At 47.9% G+C, this 18,252-nt stretch overlaps 1 protein-coding gene across 4 annotated transcripts in view; it reads right to left on the bottom strand.

Annotated features, from left to right (window-relative positions):
* SLIT3 (slit guidance ligand 3) overlaps nucleotides 1–11,342 on the bottom strand; it is a 609,805-nt gene extending 598,463 nt beyond the window's left edge. For 2 of the 4 annotated variants that reach the window (XM_073802786.1, XM_073802783.1), the window contains exon 1: nucleotides 10,689–11,340. In XM_073802786.1, coding sequence (XP_073658887.1) covers nucleotides 10,689–10,885 — 197 coding nt within the window. In that variant the 5' untranslated portion in view covers nucleotides 10,886–11,340. Of the gene's footprint in view, nucleotides 1–10,688 lie in introns of all 4 variants that reach the window. The other 2 variants (XM_033853549.2, XM_073802785.1) reach the window with 2 other exon arrangements.
* Nucleotides 11,343–18,252: the final 6,910 nt, after the last annotated feature.

An 18,252-nucleotide genomic window follows, 5' to 3' on the forward strand; every position in this document is an offset into this window, starting at 1 on the left:
TCTCGGATACAATTGTTCTCAGATTAATATTTTCCCCATGAGTTTTTTTTTTATTCTACTTGTACTATTTTTTTTTATGATGTGTGAGGTTTTCTACATATTTATACCCACTAAAAGGGATGAGTGGGGCTTGCTTTCATCAGTGGTTCCTGAGGGCTTGGTGTCCCATCCTTCATCTCCCGCAACACCCCATAAATGTCCTCTCTGAACCTAGCGTGGTGGCCTTCGCCTTGTCAGTCACTTGGTGGGAAAGGATAGCCCAGATTGATTTCCATATCATTTTGAGCTGTTCCAGTGATGAGGACATTTCACTTGCCTTAGTCATCATTGAAGGCACTCAACAAATAGCTCCTTTAAATGACTGCATCCTTCACAGAGCCCCTCATTTGGTTCTACTTTCTTTTTTTCTTTTTTTAATAAATTTATTTTACTTTTGGCTGCGTTGGGTCTTCGTCGCTGCGTGCGGGCTTTCTCTAGTTGCAGCTAGCGGGGGCTACTCTTCGCTGTGGTGTGTGGGCTTCTCACTGCGGTGGCTTCTCTTGTTGCGGAGCATGGGCTCTAGGCGCGCGGGCTTCAGTAGTGTGGCACACGGGCTCAGTAGTTGTGGCTCGCGGGCTTAGTTGCTCCGCGGCACGTGGGATCTTCCCGGACCAGGGCTCGAACCCGTGTCCCCTGCACTGGCAGGCAGATTCTTAACCACTGCGCCACCAGGGAAGCCCCTGGTTCTACATTCTTGGAAACTGCCACTTATTAATTACTAAGGCAGAAAGTCCTCTCAACTCCACCCACTTGGATTGCCGACATTAGTGTGAGGCTATGTGTGCATTTGTAAAAGATGCATCTTGATAAATGAAAAGGAAAACCTCAATGAAAGTTCAAAAACATGGGTGACCCTGAGCAAGGCCTTTGAGTCTGCTGAGTTTCCTCACCTGTAAATATAAGATTCTAAGATGAACCCTGATCATCTTTCAGATGCAGGATTTAGATATTGTGGGTGGAATCAGTAAGGTATTCCCACGGCACTAGATTTAGGAGACATTTGCAGACATCTGATCTCAGTTAAACCTTGCATCAGATCTGTGAGAGAAGTGTTATTCCCACCATTCTAAAGGTTACAGATGAGATGATTAAGACTCAGAAAGATACTCCTATAAATTTCTGCAGTTAAGAAAAATGGATGGAACCCAGGATTCCACCTAGGTCTTTTTCCTCATTAAAGGTTATATCACACCATACTCTCCACTGGTTTCCCATTCAGACCCCTTCGAAACCCAACGTATAAAACACTTTCTACCTATGTTCTAGAGCTTGGCAGAGATGCAGAGGAGAAAAAGAATATCAGGAAAGTGCTAGATGGTCCAGAAACTTTTGTAACACATTTCTGAGCAGGACGGCTCTCCAATGAAATCATCATTGCTGAGCTTTTCAATCACAGAAGAATCTGCTCTATTCTCTGCTTGGGCTGCAGGGAGTTTAAGAGCATGTTGTATGTAATTCATCATTCACAGAGTCCAGCCCCAGAGGACCTCTACACACCACCCTGGGCATCATAAAAGGCTTCAGATGGCCATGAAGATGAACTCTGAAGTTGTTTTCCGGACACAGCCGTGGATTGGGAGTCTCCAGTCTCCAATGAAGATCCTACGAAAATCCAATCTCAGGAATTGAAGCTTAGATGGTCAAAGTCCAAATTCAGTACTAGGCAATGGAGAGCTACACAGAGGGCAGGATCGGGCAAGAAGCCAATCTGGAAGGGTCAAGGCAGGGGCCAGGAGCCGCTCAGGCTCCAGGAGAGATACACAAGATGCACAAGTCCATGGTCAAGCCCATAAGCCTCAGATTAGAAGAGGACCATGGACACACTATGCAGACAGACCCGAGCCAGGGTATACACTAATTGAGGGCAGGGGAGCAAAGAGTGGGTATGCTAGATAGCAGACAGTAACCAGGGAGGCTGAAAAACTCAAGAGGGAGTCAAGCTGGGTGGTTAAATGTGCTGGCAGACTTTCAGGAATGACAACGCACACTGCTGCCAAAGTGCAGAGTGAATCAGGGGTCAGGAACTCAGACTGGCATTTCGGACAAGAGAAGAGAAGTATGAGCCCACACAAGTAGTGATAAGACCGTGAAAAGTGAGGTCACATTTAGTCCAGCCAGGATGCATCTTATACGCATCCTGCACCAGCAGGACCCGACCTCAGGGTGGCAGGAGTCCAGAGATCATGGCGGAAAGAAGGCAAGTAGTACAACTAACTGAAAAGGAAGGCGATCCCTGGCAAAAGCTAGGCAGATACTCGTGGGGGAATATATCGGTCAAGAAGCCTCATCAGAACTGTTCCTGGAGAGTTTATCCCCTCAAATCCAAAATAAAAATTCATAATAATTAGCCACATAACTATGGTGATATTCTTCCTAAGACTGGATTCAGCCCTAAACTCCCCTGTTAGATAAAACTGCCTTAAGCGCAGCTCCTGTCATTTTAAATGGGGCTCAGGCCCTCTTAGGTTCCATGCAACCGTGAACTTCTGCGAATCTAAACCACGTTCCCACTTCTACCCATGGGAACGATATTCACCCTCAAGCTCCAATTCGAATGTCACCTACTTCCCCAAGCTGGACAGGATGGCTCCTTTGCCAGGTGTCCAGAACATAGCCTTGGCACCCCTCTCAGGATGCCTTACATCAAACAGGTTCTCCCTGATTCGACTGGATATCATTGTTGTTTTCTTTTTCTTCTGGTTGTTCTTTGAGAATTGGGTTTAGAAGACAGGTAAGGGCGGCTGACAACCTGGAGGAGGAATGACATGACCAGTGGTTGGAGCGCAGACCAGAGACCAGCCTGCCTGGATAAACTCTGGCTCCACTTCTCCCACCTGAGGAAGTTACTTCACCTCTCTGACTTTGTTTCCTTATCTGTAAAATGGGGACACAATGAGTTCCTGTCTCACATGATCGTCCGAAGATTGAGGCCATGCATATAAAGGGTGAGAAAAGCGCCAGGCGCAAAGAAGGGCTCCATAAATGGGAGCTGTCATGGTGGTGGTGACTGTTGTTGTTATTATTTACAAAGATGTCGGGAGTGCCTCAGCCCTCTCTGCTTCATCCTCCATCACATTCATTCCAAGCACTACTCAAGCAAATGAGCCCTGTGCCAGTGGGCGCCCCGGATGGTAAAGGAAATCACTTTGAGAAACTCAGGCTTCTCAGCTGAGCCATGCTGCTGAAAGAAGGGCCCAATTTCTCAGGCTCAAATATTTTACAGGAGAGAATAACACACATATACACATCAACACACACACACACACACACACCCCCCACATCCCATGCTGATGGGGCTTCTGGCACCAGCCTGACAGAACAAGGATGAAGCAAACGTCATGAAGGAAAAGGCTACCAGAAACCAAGAGTTTCGAGAAAATGCAACAAACAGGGGAATTAAACATTAATAGGAAATCATTCCAGAGAAAATACGAACAGAACCCCAGGGAAAGAAGATGCTACAGGCTAATAAGACCTCAACATTTTTATCCACCCCAGCAGGAAAGAACAGGACAATGTATTTTTGCAATCCACACCCCAGACCACAGAAAGACTTGGAAAAAAGCAGAGAGAACTCTTGTTGATTACACTGACAACCTGGATAAAGATCTGTAGGGCAAGCTCACTAAAACTGCAGAGGAAATGAGGAGAGGAGTGCTTATTATGCTAGAACGGAAAATCAAAATAAAAATGTTCCTGAAAAGCTGATGAAATGAAACTATTTGCCAAAATTTAATTAGGATAAATGCAAAGTGTTGCACTTAGACGCCAAAGGGTCAAGTGCACAAATCTGGGATGGGGGGAAAATAGGATCAACGGCAGGGAGGGTTGGGGAGACACTGGGGATGCAGTGAACAGCTGGGTCAAAATGAGCCAACGCAGGGGCGGTGGCTGTCCAAAGCGAAGAGGTCCCTTTAGCATGCACTGATAGAAGGTAAGATAACAAGAGAGTGCAAGGTCTCATCCCAACTAATAAAAGGCAAAGAGAATTGGAATCTATTTAGAGGAACATAACTAGGAATGGGGAGAGTGCCTGTCTCAAAGTCTAACACGCACAGAATAGTTGAGGTGATTATAAAAGTTTATGGAGAAAAGGGAAGACTTGGGTAAGTGGGTGGTGAGAAATGCAAGAGCAATAAGACGTTTGAAATCCTATCATTTGGGAAAAGGATTCTGCTTGCTCTATGTAATAACAAGTAATAGGAGATAAGTTCAACCCCCAAACAAAGAAAAATTTCTTCTTAGAACTGCTTTTAAAAATAGAATAAATTGCCCTAGAAAGAACTGAGTGCCTCACCACTAAATGTAATCAAACCAAGGAGAATGACCACTTTCTCCAAAGTCGTGCTGGTGGAAGATCAACCTGTACGTGGTTGGAACTTGGACAAGAGGACCCCCTTCAACCTTGAAAATCCATATTTTTCCAAATCAGGTTTTATGTTGAGCATGCTATGGAAGGAAGACTACAGTCAGCAAGAATTATGGTAATCAAAATGATAGGAATATTTATGGAGGATGCACTGTGATTCAGGTAGTCTATATATTCAATACTCACAGCATCCTATGAAGGGGTATTATGATTATTCCCATTTTATAAATGAGGAAACTGAGGTCACCCAGCTAGTTAAATGGTAAATTGAGGATTTTTAATCACACACTCGTGACAATGTTTCCCAGGGAACGGCTGTATCAAACATGGTGCTAGCAACAGACCCACGGAGACCACAGAGAGTGGGAAGGAGAGCATAGCCTTTGGCAGACCCGCACTAGCAAGATACCAACCTAGGTCTCCAAGCAGAGGATTCTTATTATGAGCTCTTCCCACCTGAGTAAGATGGGTTTAAATTGAAGGCTGGAGAATCACGAACAATGCAGAGCCTTGAAAACGCAACACCAGAAACCACAGCCGGGCACCCTCTGATCTACTGTATCCAGAATGAGTGGTGGTTCAGAAAACCTCTCAGGAAAAACCATACCTTGTTATTCTTTTGTTTTTGTTGTTTTGTTTTTCCAGCAGTTCTAAAAAGGGTTAAGACCACCTTACATAATGAGGGTGGAGCATGCTAGTAAATACAGCTGTTTCAAGTAAAAGCAGTAACAGAGGCAGACACGGGAAGTCAGTAAAAGGAGGTATTTAGGGAAAGACGGAAGGAATGAGCATTGAAAAAAAAAAAAGTCAGGGCCAAAAATTCCCCATGAAAATCTGACCCCCCAAAATAAATAAATAAAATGCATTCCTTATTTAAATATACCACAAAGCAGCATGCCCATGGAAAAGATATAAACCACTTCAACCGTAATCCCCGTTTTATGGAACAGAGGCCAACCTGGGCTTAGCCGGGGAGGAGAGGGAGGGAACCAGGCACAGGGAGACTGGGCAGAGCCTACGTGCAGGCGAGGAACTTGCCTCGACAGGCACACTTCAAGTGGCCATCTCCAAACTTCCAGCTGGATGGGCCCGAGATGAAGAAATGGAAGCAACAGCTGTGGTCACTATCATTAAGAGTTCGTGGAGGCCTATGTGCCAGGTACTGTGTTAAGCACTTCCTGTGCATTATTTCATGCAATCGCCCCCCAGAGGACCATTTACTCGTCACCCTTTACAAGTAAGGAAGGGTAGGTGGAAAAGCAACGTACTGGGCCTTGTGCTGAGTGCATCACGTGGACCGCCTCGGGCCACATTCACAGCATTTCCGCAGGGCCAGTGGGATTACCATCCCCCTATTATAGGCATGGAAATATGGTACAAAGGGATTCAACAGACAGCAGCCCAGAGGAGCGGAGTGACCCGCCCCAGGTGCAACAGCAAAGATGTAACAGAGCCAGAATTTAAACCAGAGCTGTCTTATCTCCAGAGCCCAGGCCTGAACCAGAAGGCATGGGGCTCTGCAACCTTCTTGCACGTCCCACTCAGTGCAAAAGATCCCGCCGCTCTCGGACCCACTGTTCTCACTTTCCAGGGGAGAAAGCACTCAATGACAACAAACAGAACTGGGGAGAAACAAAATAACAATCGAAGTGGCAAAAATGCCAAAATAAACATGGCTCAGCTCATGGCAAAAGCAAAACTTAATAGTGAACCTACAAACACTTCCATTAATACAAGCAGAGCAGCAATCAAAGACCACAGAGAGTGCAGGAAAATGCTGATGAGCTCCTGATTAGAAAGTCGTATGGTTTAGGTGTTCAGGATTTCCAGCTCTTTTCATGGGCATGTGCACAGTAGGAGTTTTGCAAGGTTGCTAAGCAACGTCTGGCAACCAGACTCCAGAGTGGATCACTCATTATGAGTCCTTGGTAACTCTAGTAAGGCAGTCATTTTAGTTCATGAAAGACAAATTTTAGAAACCCTTAATAACTCATATAATAGGTTACTAATAAGTGGCCCTTAGCCATACATAAAAAATGCAGATCTATAACTGCCCAGCTTTCACTTGTAAGAACTAAAGACTCGTACTTTTGAGATTCATCATTCATTTATTCAACACATACTTGTTGAAAACGTACTATGTGCCAGGCGCTGTTCTATGCTATGGTATAGGAAGAGGCCCCTGACAGTTCACCAGTGAACTACAGACTATACACCAAAAAACCACAGACTATACTAGAATTCTACTTTTAGGAAAATGAGGCCCAGAGAGGTAAAGCAATCTGTTCAGTGTTGCACAGCACACTGGAGGCGGATACGTTCAGCTGCTCACGTCCAGGCCAGTAGGCTCGGCAGGAGAACACTGCTTCCCGGAAAGGCCACGTCCCCATGGTTGGTCAAGAGAGGCCCCATGATCCACCAGCTTGCCCCCGGTCTGCTGAGCTAGCCCCGAGGGCTGGCAGTACCAGGATGCAGGGCTTGGCTGTTGAGCATCTTGGAAAGTCTCCCACTTGACCTCAGGACCTCTGTGGTCAAGTAAGGGAAAGCCTATGACACGGTGTTGGTTTTTATTGGACCCAACCACCGGCGAAGCTTGCCGTCATCTGGAGTGATGGAGAAAATTAAGTTACCACATTCTCACGTTTCAGCCTTTAGCCCGTATTCCTTCGCAAACAGGAAATGTTTATTTAAATACAGCAGTCTCCAGCATGTTCCAGAGCCAAGTGAAAAACCAAAGATGTCCACTCTTGCCCCGCTCCACTGTTCAGGCCACCACCTCGCTGCGGGTGAGAAGTAGGCCTCTGCCTGCCTTTAGGCAGGACGAGGCAAAGGGGCCCTGCGTGACAGTTCATTTTCATCTGTCTCCTCTTTTTCCAGGCCGAGATTGTGGTTGGAGAAGAATTACATCTGTGGGCTCCTTTTGTACTCAGAAGGGTAAACGCAACATCTGTTTACTCTGTGCTCCATGGTAAATGTTTTGTTTCAGGCACCACCATTCACTTCCTCTCCCCTTGTCCTCTCTCTTTGCTCCACGGATAATAAATTACACTGAATTCTCCTCTGCGTTTATTTAGCTTTCTTGTGGGTGTCACCTCCCCATTGAGGGGAAAAAAAAAATGTCGGTAGTTTATAAACAACAGAGAGTTTCTCTGTGTGATGTGCTGACATTATGGAGAATATGCTAGAACACAGACCCCTAGCTCTGATACCAGCTTAATTATGAACAATTTAACAGGCCCCATTCCAGGCCTGAAGCAAAGTCCAAATGGTGACCACATTATCCCATTATCCTCATGGACGTTTGCTTTAATGGCGTGCCATGGGTGGACAAGGCCTCACAAGTCAACACTACCAGAGCAACAAACCCTCCCTCCCCACACACACACACCTCTTCATAAAAGCCTCTTCGGGAGACAGAACAGCAGGAACAGAGAAGGGAGAAAATGTTTCCTCTTTGTTATAAAACACAACATAAACATTTGAGATCAGAAAATGGATCTTAGGAAGGTCCCGAGCATCTGACGGCAGCGCTGACAAAACTTAGCCACATGAAAAAAATGAGCCCTGAGAAGTTTAAGGGCTCACTGAAGGAAAGTTCCTTCTTCCGTCGTTTGCTTACATTCTTTAAGTTGGATCGCTGGTTTTCTTCTGTATATGCCATGATTTTATACACAGTTACTGGAATGCAGTGGACGCTCAAGTCATGTTTGTTGAATGAATGAAGGGAGGAATGAATGAAAAATTCCTCACTAAAGAAATCCTTAGCATAGCTCAGAAATGCCACAGCCCCACAAGAGTTTGCAAAATTGTAGTGTTACAGGTGAGTTGACTGAGACAGGGTGTGGGGTGATGAAGGAGTATTGGGACTCTTGGGAGGCCGCACCTAATCCCTGCAGTAACTCTGACCCAGCCTGCTTGTAAAGGCTGCCCCCTCTCCTGGGGAGGGAAGAGACTAGAATGAGAAGCCAGCCGCATCACCCCAACGCACCCCAACCAAAAAGACATCAGTGACCAGAACAAAGGCAGAGGAGACTCAGATATTCCAAAGCACCTCCTACTTCGCCACTGCCTGCCGGTGGCCATGGCAGCAGGGGGCCCATGGGAACGCCCAGGACTCTACCCGGTCTCTTCAATTATAGAGCAGATGGGCAGCCCCCAGCTGCCTGGGTCTCCTGGGAGAGGTAGCACGGTGGCATGCTGGCTGCAATGCTGTGCCTGCAGCTTTTGAAGACCTCCTACATGCTAGAAGGAGAGGGGCCCACTCTCCTTGGTGTCTCAAACATGCAACACGATTCTGAATATCAAAGAGAAGTAGACTCAAGACCCCAAAAGGAGAGCTAATGTCAAGGCAAGTCAAATGTTTGCAGGGTGTATCTGAAGCAGCAGCAACTGCTGCCTATTTTAAGACCCCAGCCCACAGAGAACCCTCCCAGGACCGTCTACTTATAGATCTTGGCCCAAGCTGAACCTTGTTCCAAGGATGTCCAGCAGCGTGGTAGGGGGTATGGACTTAGGAGCCAGACGTGCTCAAGTTCAGACACTCAACTAGCTACTACATGACCTTGAACAAATGACAAAAAGGCTTAACTGTAAAGTGGAATAATAAGCATTACCTTTGTAACTAATGATCATTGTAGAGATTCAGTAAGATAACACATGTAAACAAACTGAGGCACAGAAAGCATTCATTAAACATTAGCTACAGTTATTATTTCACTAACTCATGTGGCTGGCCCTGGTGTTGAGGAGGGAGAGGAATTTAGCTTATAAGTTACAGGTTTCCCAAAATACCACTAAAACAAGATTTTCGCTGGCATGGTAGACTATAATGTCTGAGTTAAGCTGTAGAAACCTGGATTCTGCCCTTTTATTGCCATCCCCTTGCTGTGTGACCTTAGGCAAGTCATTTCACATCTCAGAGCCTCGTTTTCTACACATATTCATGAAGGTTCAGCTCTAACCCTCAAGGATTGTTTGGTTCAACCCCACAGAATAATCACTGCACTTGAAAAAAATGTCTTGAGCCAAAGGAAAGCTCCAGGAAAAAGGCAGTTCTACTGAGTCTCCGCTCAGGGACACATAAAAAGTAAGCGGAAGAGAAGAGGAGTGACAGGAGGTGATTAACAGGAATAACACACTCTAGGACAATACATCTTAGTCTCTGGCCCACTCTCCTCCAGACGAAAGTCAAGAAGGCAGAATCTTGAAAACCCATGCACCTACTCTAAGACATGTGCAGAAGGGGGCAGCGGGAGAGCAAGGCATGCAGAAATCTACCAGCTAGAGCAAACCCTCACCCACTTCTGGGCTGTGTTCCCAGTCCAGTTCCAACCCCCTCTACCATTTCTCCCTCCTTCCCCACTCCCCAACTGCAGGCTAGGAAGAGCCCACCCCAGAGTCCAAGTTTTGAAATTGGTCCGAGGATCAAAATGATAAACGTTTCCAAAACGTTGACATATGAAAAGTAAATATTTGGTTGCACAATTGGGGTTAAAACGAGGGTCAATCCACCCCACTCTCCAAGCGCCTCTCCTCTTGCTGCCAAGCCCAGGATCCGAGGCTGAGTGCGGTTTGTAAGATTATAGCGCTGGGTCTCATTTAAAGGGCTGTCAGCATTTCCATTCTCCGGCCCGTTTGGGGAGGCATTTATAACCGAGCCATAAAAAATTCACCGGGGCTGCAACTTGGCATCTCCGAGGCCGCGCTCCAGGCAGGGCGGGTTTTGCAAGCACCCACTCTGAATTGGTTCGGTTCCTCAGAAGTTGGACCTTCAGACACACTCTCAACTTTCCTCGCAAGGGCAGCCAGAGAGCGGCTGGCCCATTCTGATCTCCAAGCCGGTCACAGTTTCTCAGGCTCTCTCTCCTGTCTCCGTGCCCTGACGCCCCATCACCCTTCAGCTTTCTCCTTCGCCCCCTCTTTAATGAGCGCGGACCCCTTACCCTCACCCTACGACCTCCCTGTCTGCAGTGTCATCTCTCCTCGCCTCCTGCCAGCATTCTCCTTGGAAGCTGTCAGCTGGCCCTGCGTCTGGCACTCTCACCCCTGGAGAGACACTGCTCTTTGCTCATCACTGGGGTCCTCGAGACCTCTCTCCCCAGACCTGCCCAAAGCCACAGACCCCCAACTCAGAGAGTGAAGGACCCGATGCAGAAGAGGGTGAAGGCAGAGAATGCAACTAGCGCGGCCAAGGAGAAGGAAGGATCTGGCGCCGGGGGGGCCCCTCTGTGGGACCCAGGTGGGTGGCCCGGGTGAGGCAGGGCGGGGCGGGGGTACTCACAGGCGCTCGGCGTTGCGGGGGATGCCCCGGGGAACCGCCCGGAGGCCCAGCCCGTGGCAGTCCACGCTGGCGGCGGAGCAGGTACACTTGGTGGGGCAGGCGGCAGCGGGGGGGCCGCTCAGAACACTCGCCAGCGCGAAGGCCAGCACCAGGCGGGCGCGCACCGCGGCGCCTTCCTCCGTCCGCCCGGGGGCCATAGTGTGCAGGGGTCCGCGCCCGGAGGAGGTTGCCTCGGCGGGGCAAGACGCGTGGAGCCCACGGAGGTGCGCTGGGAGCACGGGCGGCCTGGGGAGCGAGCGGCTGAGTTGGCGCGGAGGAGGAGCGAGCTCGGCGCTCAGGCGCACGGGGCGCGGGCGGAGCGGGGCGCGCCGGGCGGCGGCGGCGGCAGCAGCAGCTCCATCGGCGGGGCCGGCGCTGCCCCGCTGCGCATTGCTCGGAGTGCCCAGGTGCCGAGCGCCCCCTGGCCCCGCTGGCCCGCGGCCCGGGGCGCGGGCCGGGTTGGGGACCTGGGGCGAGCGCAGTGAGGCACGGGCGCCCCGGGGAGGTTCGGCTTGGGGCTGGGCTCGGGAGCGCGGCGGCGGTGGCGGCGGCTGAGGCACGGGGCGACCGGGTGAGCTGGCCGGCGCTCGCTCTCTCCATTCACTGAGCCGGGCAGACACCGGAGACGTGGGGCCCACCCCTCCCGCCCCCCAAAAACGCCAGCTCCGCCTCCCATTGGCTGCGCCGCGCGTCATGTCGACTAAGTTGGGAACTTTGCTGGAGCAACCGAGAGCTCGAAGGGAGGAGGCAACGGAGGAGGGAGCTCGGCCAGCAGGGCCCCAGAATTGAGGCTTACTCACTCTGAGGAGCCAAGGACTGATCAGTCTGGTGTCCCTGAGCTGCGCATGCTACTCAATATTCTTTCCTTCTGTCCCAACACCGTCCCGCAAGGGGGCATTTGAGTACCCCGACCTTATAGATAAAAACTCAAAGTTCGGAGAAGTGAAGTGACTTGCCTGGTCACAGCCACGAGGGACCCCAAGCCGCGGCCCTCTCATTCACCCATGTTTCACTTCACAGCCCATCGAAGCCCATCAAGCTACCTCATCTACAGAGATCCTACCTCATCTTGGCCAAGATCCACTTCTTCCCGAAGGACCTACTCTATTGACATTACTGCACTCCGCGGTCACAAATGTCACAGAAAGTGGTCATCTGAGTGGTTCAGGTCGCTGCTGGTAAACCCTACCCGTAGGTCTGTCCTTCTTTGCCCAACCCCAATGCCTGCTGTGCTGTAAAAGTAGGGATGGCAGGGCCTTGGACCCCTGGATTGACAATGCTGTGTTCCTAGTCCGTGAGCTTCTGCCTCCTGACCAGGTGACTCTGGGTCAATCGTGTCACCACTGGGCTTTGATTTCCTCAAAACAAGGAGGCCACAGCCCTGTCTGAGCCCACCTCACTGGGCTGTTCGGAGCATCAAAGAAGAGAAAGTGTTTTTTTCAAAAGAGTCATTTGCATGCAAGGCATCCCTTCTGCCCCCCCCCCCCCCCCACCATGCCTTCCTCTTCCAGTGGCCGCTCAAAATTGGCCAGGTCTGAGCTTTTCCAGATGCTGTGGGGAGGGGCGTGTGTTAGAGGCTCCATAAATACTTGTAGGAATGATTCTGTTTGTTTGTTTGGAGGGAGAGGGCAGGAACTGGAGGAAGTATTGCCCAGACTTCCTTGAGGTCTGCTCACACTGGAAAAATCTGAATGAGCCCTGTACACACACACACACACACCATCACATATACCCACTTGTACACAAACATGCTTACACACTCACTCTTAGACACATTCACACTCGATCACATATAACACATGTGCACATGCACGCTCACACACACACTCACATACCCCGTGTCGTTGACAACAACTCCGCTCCTGAGAGTTCTTCCCTTTTCTTTCACATAAATGCTATTCTGATTCCTTCTACTTCATTTTCCTTCAAAGGAACTTTGAACTGCTTGGAACACATTCTGTGAATATATAGTAGAGGTGCAGATTTTATTTTATTGTACTTAGCAGATTTTCAAAGTTTCAGCTGCAGGCTCCCAACTGTACGTACACACACGCACACGCACACACTTCAGCCCCTCCATTATTCATAAACACATTAGGTGCAATTTACTGCTGTTATTCTTGGGAGCAGCTTTCAGTACAGATGCTGTTGTCATCGCCCTCTGGTGGTCATAGAGGGTCTAGGGGTGACTTCAGCATTTAAGAACTCTAAACATCCTTGCCTCTGAAGCTTTCCTCCAAACCTTGAACCAATTTAGTACCAGGACTGAGGCAGATGAGAGAACTGGGCAAAGGCCCAAGGGCACACAAGCGTCTCAGACTGTCTGGGGCAGAAAAGCGTAGGGTTTTCTTTGTTTTCCCAAATGCACACTAGAGCATGTTTTGCAATCCCTTCAGGCTGGGCCTGGGTCTGGGCTGTAAGCACAGTGTATGTGTGTGTATGTGTGTGTGTGTTGGGGTGATGTGGGTTATTTTCCATTTAAGCTGCTGGGAGGGGGATTCATGAACCTGACTAGATCTTTAAGTGACTTCACAGGCATTCAAGTTTGCTTTTCCCTGGGAGAGCCACCTTAGAACAGAACCCAGAGTCAATTTACCCAAGGAAGGAGCAAATGGAAGAAACAGGAGGTGCACAGGACACTGGAAGCCCAGAATCATGGAGTATTTGGGCTGGAACAACCTTAGACATCACCTAATCCAGCATCTCTACAAGTGTCTTCTGATGATGACTAGTTCCACATGTTTCTTCATGGGGGGGAAAAGCTTCCTTGTGCAAAAACAGAGTAAGAAATGCTGTTCGCGTTCACCTCTCCTGGTGACTGCATCACAGATAAGTGTATTTAAGAGTCCTAAAATAAAGAAAGTGGCTTAAAGTTTGTTTAATTCAGTTTCCCAGTATCGCGGGCCCTTTTACGTGTAAACTTAATACTCTTTTGGAATTTTTGGAGAACCCCCAATAAAATTCAACGCTTGTATTTAATAACATGGAAACTAAGTCTCGGAGAGGGGAGGGCACTGGTGCAAAGTCACCCAGCTGACCAATGAGAGAGCCAGAGCCAGAACCCAGGGCTCCCCATGCCTAGAATGGAGCTCCATCCACTGCCCGCCCTTCACTGATTCCAAGGAATCTGCAGAATGTGTCAGCCTCCCCATGGAAGAATTACTCTCCCTAGAGAAGTCTAAGTCCTTATGAGGTCAGGCTATTGGGTAGGACTTTTTATGTCTAAGTTCCAGAGATGGCTTTTGTACTCTGTGGTATGAGTTTCAGAGTTCTACACAAGTCTCCTGGGATTTTTGGATTTTTTTCCAAATTAAAGAAAAATGTTCCCTTTACTTTTCCATAGACGTCTCAGAAGCAAACTACCCACCCATTCCCCCAGGAAAAGCCACCTCAGACTTTACCTGTTTTTTGTCTCTCGGTGTAAGGCACCACCATTCACATGGCCGCTGTAATCGCTTGAGGTTTTCTGGTTGCAGCAATAACTAACTAATTGAAGTAAAAAATATATATATGACTTTTTAAGCAGGCTTTTGGGTGGCATAAAAATTTAAGGGAAAAAATGAAGAGGGAGGTTTCAAGAAAGACAAGAACCAAGGCAGGAACCAGGTGCCAAGCCTAAGACTTCCAGGTACCTAGGAGGAAAAGACTGCTTGGCCTGCTTACATCACGTGATCACCCTCTTGGCCAGAAAAGACAAGAACCCATGGGTGATGGTTCTTTGCAAACTACACTCAGCAGGTCAGGCAGGAGTGGTGCTCTCAGAGGAAAATCGGGGAGCTATTAGCTAAGAAATGTAAGGGGAGGCAACACAGCACCGAAGCATCTTCCCTCTGCCTCATACCACAGCCATTCAGTTCCTGAGTCCTGTTAATTCTTCCCCATGATTATCTTCTGAATATGTCCCCTCTTCATCTTTGGTCCTCCTGCCACTGTTCAGATCCTGTTTTCATACCTGGCCGTTCTTCACATTGGTCCCCACATTAATTCTCTAACTTTGTTTTGCTCCAACAATCCATCTTTTGCTCTGACGATCAAGGGACCTTTCTAAAATGCAGATCTGACAGTGCAATCTTGAACCTTGAAATAGATTTCTGTCATTGCCACCTCATCTCCCACCACTCTCCCCACACCCACTCAACATCCCTCCTGTAACATCCTTTCCTGTTCTTTCCTATCTGGCTCCCCCAGAGTCAGTTTAGCTGTCAATTTCTCTAGGAAACCTTGCTGGGCCACACTATTAGATTCTCTAGGGCAGTCACCATATATAATCCATTTGTTACAACATTTTATTATAAAATTTTTCAAACATTCAGAGACATCTAATCCATTTTTGCATGCTTGATGCCTAGAGGTACAAATAAATCTTTGACATTTGATGAATGAATGAATGAACAAATCCATGAATGAATGATCTTCCCAATCAGCTAGCATATGTGATAGTCTTTTGTTGTAGTTTTACTTACTTTGATCAACATTGCTTGATCTTTGGGGGAGAAAGAGGTTACATTCTTTCAGAATTTCTGGGAGGGTTTTTTGCTAACTATATACACTCTCTCTTTATGATATCTTTTCTCCTACCCTACTGAAACTTAGCATTTATGCTGGTCATTCTCTAATGGATTGCCCAGATCACTCTCTGCCCACTGTCACCCGGTTCTATTCCCAAGGAGGCTGACCTTAATGGACTGTATCACCTGCACTTCCTTGGGTCTGGTCATGTGGGGAACTAGCAGGATATCTGAGAGCTGGAGGAGGGAGGCCAGGGCTTCCTCCACAAGGGCTTCAGTCTGGCAGTGGCTGCCTTCCTTGACTGAAGGTCATAATTCATGTCCTCTAGACCTCCTAGTCCCATCCCCTTGCCTCTTTGGGGGTAGGAGTAAGAACAGCTTCCTGTTATGGTAAACCTGGCAGTCCCCATCCCTTGTTGATTCCTTAACCTTTGCCTCATCTTTCTAAATAGTCCCCTTATTAAACTTTCTGCAGTTACTCCTTCGAGTTGTGTCATCCATTTCCAACCAGGGACCCTGAAACTAACACACTACTCACTGAGCCAGTAAAGCAGATCTCTGAGGAGTAGTTGAAAAGGGAGGGGAGGGAGAGACGATGAAAACTCCAATTTGAGATTAAGGCTGTGATCCCTATTAAATGCTCCTGGGAGAGAGAACAATGCATGTATGTGAATTTTAGGTCCTTTCTGGAGAACAGGTTTAAGGGAAAGGTACCATCAATCAGACCATGTTTTTCAATGCAAAGTCTTCTTTCTCTCTCCTCTGAGAAAGAAAGAACAATAAAGGTTTACTGACAGTTAATCTATTGAGCCTCCCCAAGGAGCAGGATCCACTCTGACTAGATAAAGATTTGATGAATGAAGATCTAATTTAAAAATAATCTATTTTGGGGGCTTCCCTGGTGGCGCAGTGGTTGAGAGTCCGCCTGCCGATGCAGGGGACACGGGTTCGTGTCCCGGTCCGGGAAGATCCCACATGCCGCGGAGCAGCTAGGCCCGTGAGCCATGGCCGCTGAGCCTGCACGTCCGGAGCCGGTGCTCCGCAACGGGAGAGGCCACGGCAGTGAGAGGCCCGCATACCGCAAAAAAAAAAAAATCTATCTTGGAGAAGATGAAGAAACAGAATCTTCCAAAATCCAGGTACACCTGTAGTGGACAACTGTCACTCTTTACTCCAACCATTGTGATTGTGGTTCAGAACTTTCTTGTTCTCATATAATCTTATTCCCCTCAAGACTGATTTTTTTAGGGGTTCAGCACATGACTTAAATGAGCAAATCAGAGTCTTCCCTAGGATTTTTCTAACTGGAACTGGAGAAAGAGATCCAGTCCCTCTGTGATTATAAAGCTGGAACATGTGAGGAACATGAGTGAGTGGTCATATTTTCAGCTGTGTGGCTCCAGCCGCTACAATGGAATAGATTTGAACCATTTTCCCGAAGTGTAAGAGTGGCATCTAGCTTAACTGAAGCAATCAAACAACCACTTATTGGGACTTTCATATATGCCCAGGAGAAAACACAGCCCACAGCTGCCAACAATCCAATTAGGAAGACAAAATTAGGATACATGAAAGAAGAGAAAAGACATGGCATATAATTAAATGCTAATTGACGTGGGTCATATAGTAATTGCTATGAAAATTCTACAGTGAAAGAAATCACTTCAAGCTGAATTAGAAGGGCTGAGGAATACCATTTGGCTCTTGAAGGATGCATAGATTTGATGAAATCAATGGGAGGGAAAAGGGTCTTTGCATTGAGGGAAGCAAAGGCAAGGAGGCAGGAATAGAATGAATGGTGTATGGGTTTAGGGAGAGGGCTTTGCGAATGTGGTATATGAGAGTTTGGGGGCAGATTTCTACTGATCTGAGAGCGAATTTGAGAGAAAGAGCTTTGATGCCTGATTTGCCCTTGGAGGTGGCTTGATCACCTTGCCATGGAAGTTGGAGGGCTCTGTGTAGAGACAATGACTCTGACCTTGAGAGATGATACAGTTTGAAATCCCCAGAAGGGAACCATGAATGTACCACCAGATCAACTTTGCCCTGGTCTGAGAGGAGGCCAGATGATCTGGGGCGCTTTTGTTTCCCTAAACTGGTCCATCTAGATGGCGACGTAGCCAGATGTGGGGTCAGCCAGAGTGATGACCTGAGAAGCCTGGCAGACAGGTGAATGCAATCACGTGCCTCTCCAAACTACACAATGAAGATTTGTCTCATATTTGAGCAAAACAAGAACTGTCACTGGGGAAATGGCTCTCTAATTTGAGGAGTATTAATCACCTAATTAACCAGAACACCTGCTTATAAAACTTCTCCCACCCAGGGAACCAAATTAAGCAAAGCACGAGGATGTGCCACACAGACTTGGTGGTGGTATCTGCATCTTTGGCTGGCCTTCTCGGGCACTGGGGCTCACAAAACTCTCCAGCCAGCTGTTGGTTTTGACAGAAACTTTTAGAATATCAGCCTCGTTTAGCAAGCAGTAATTAGTGCAAACTCAGAGAAACCCCTCTCGCAATTTCCCTGGAATTACGGGTGTCCCTGATGTGCTGGGTACTATTCTGAGTATTTTGCATACATTAACTCTATAATCCTCATGGTAACCAGTTGAAGTCCCCTGTTGTAGTAGAGGCTGGCTCCATGCTCACAGATCCAGTTTCTTTTCCTGGGCACACAGGAAAACTTCATTTCCCAGCTTCCTTTGCAGTTACATGGGGGCCATGTGCCTCATTCTGACCAACAGAGTGTGTGCAGAAGTGACGCATACCACTTCCAGACTTGGTCTTTGAAATCTCTTACATAACCAGGCAAGACTTCCCTCTTTGAATGTTGGCTGGATAGAGGGGATCCAGTGAAGGATCCCGAAGTGTCATTGAGAGAGTAGTAGAGCTACAAAAAGACACTGGAATGCCTGAATTATCACCTAGAAGGCAGTGGTCAAACAGTCTAGTCTGTAACATGAGAAAAACCTAAGCCCCCCCTGAGATTTTGGGGTTGTTTATTATATCCATTAG

Source organism: Tursiops truncatus, chromosome 3 (genome assembly GCF_011762595.2).
Source record: "Tursiops truncatus isolate mTurTru1 chromosome 3, mTurTru1.mat.Y, whole genome shotgun sequence".
Lineage (NCBI taxonomy): Eukaryota > Metazoa > Chordata > Mammalia > Artiodactyla > Delphinidae > Tursiops > Tursiops truncatus.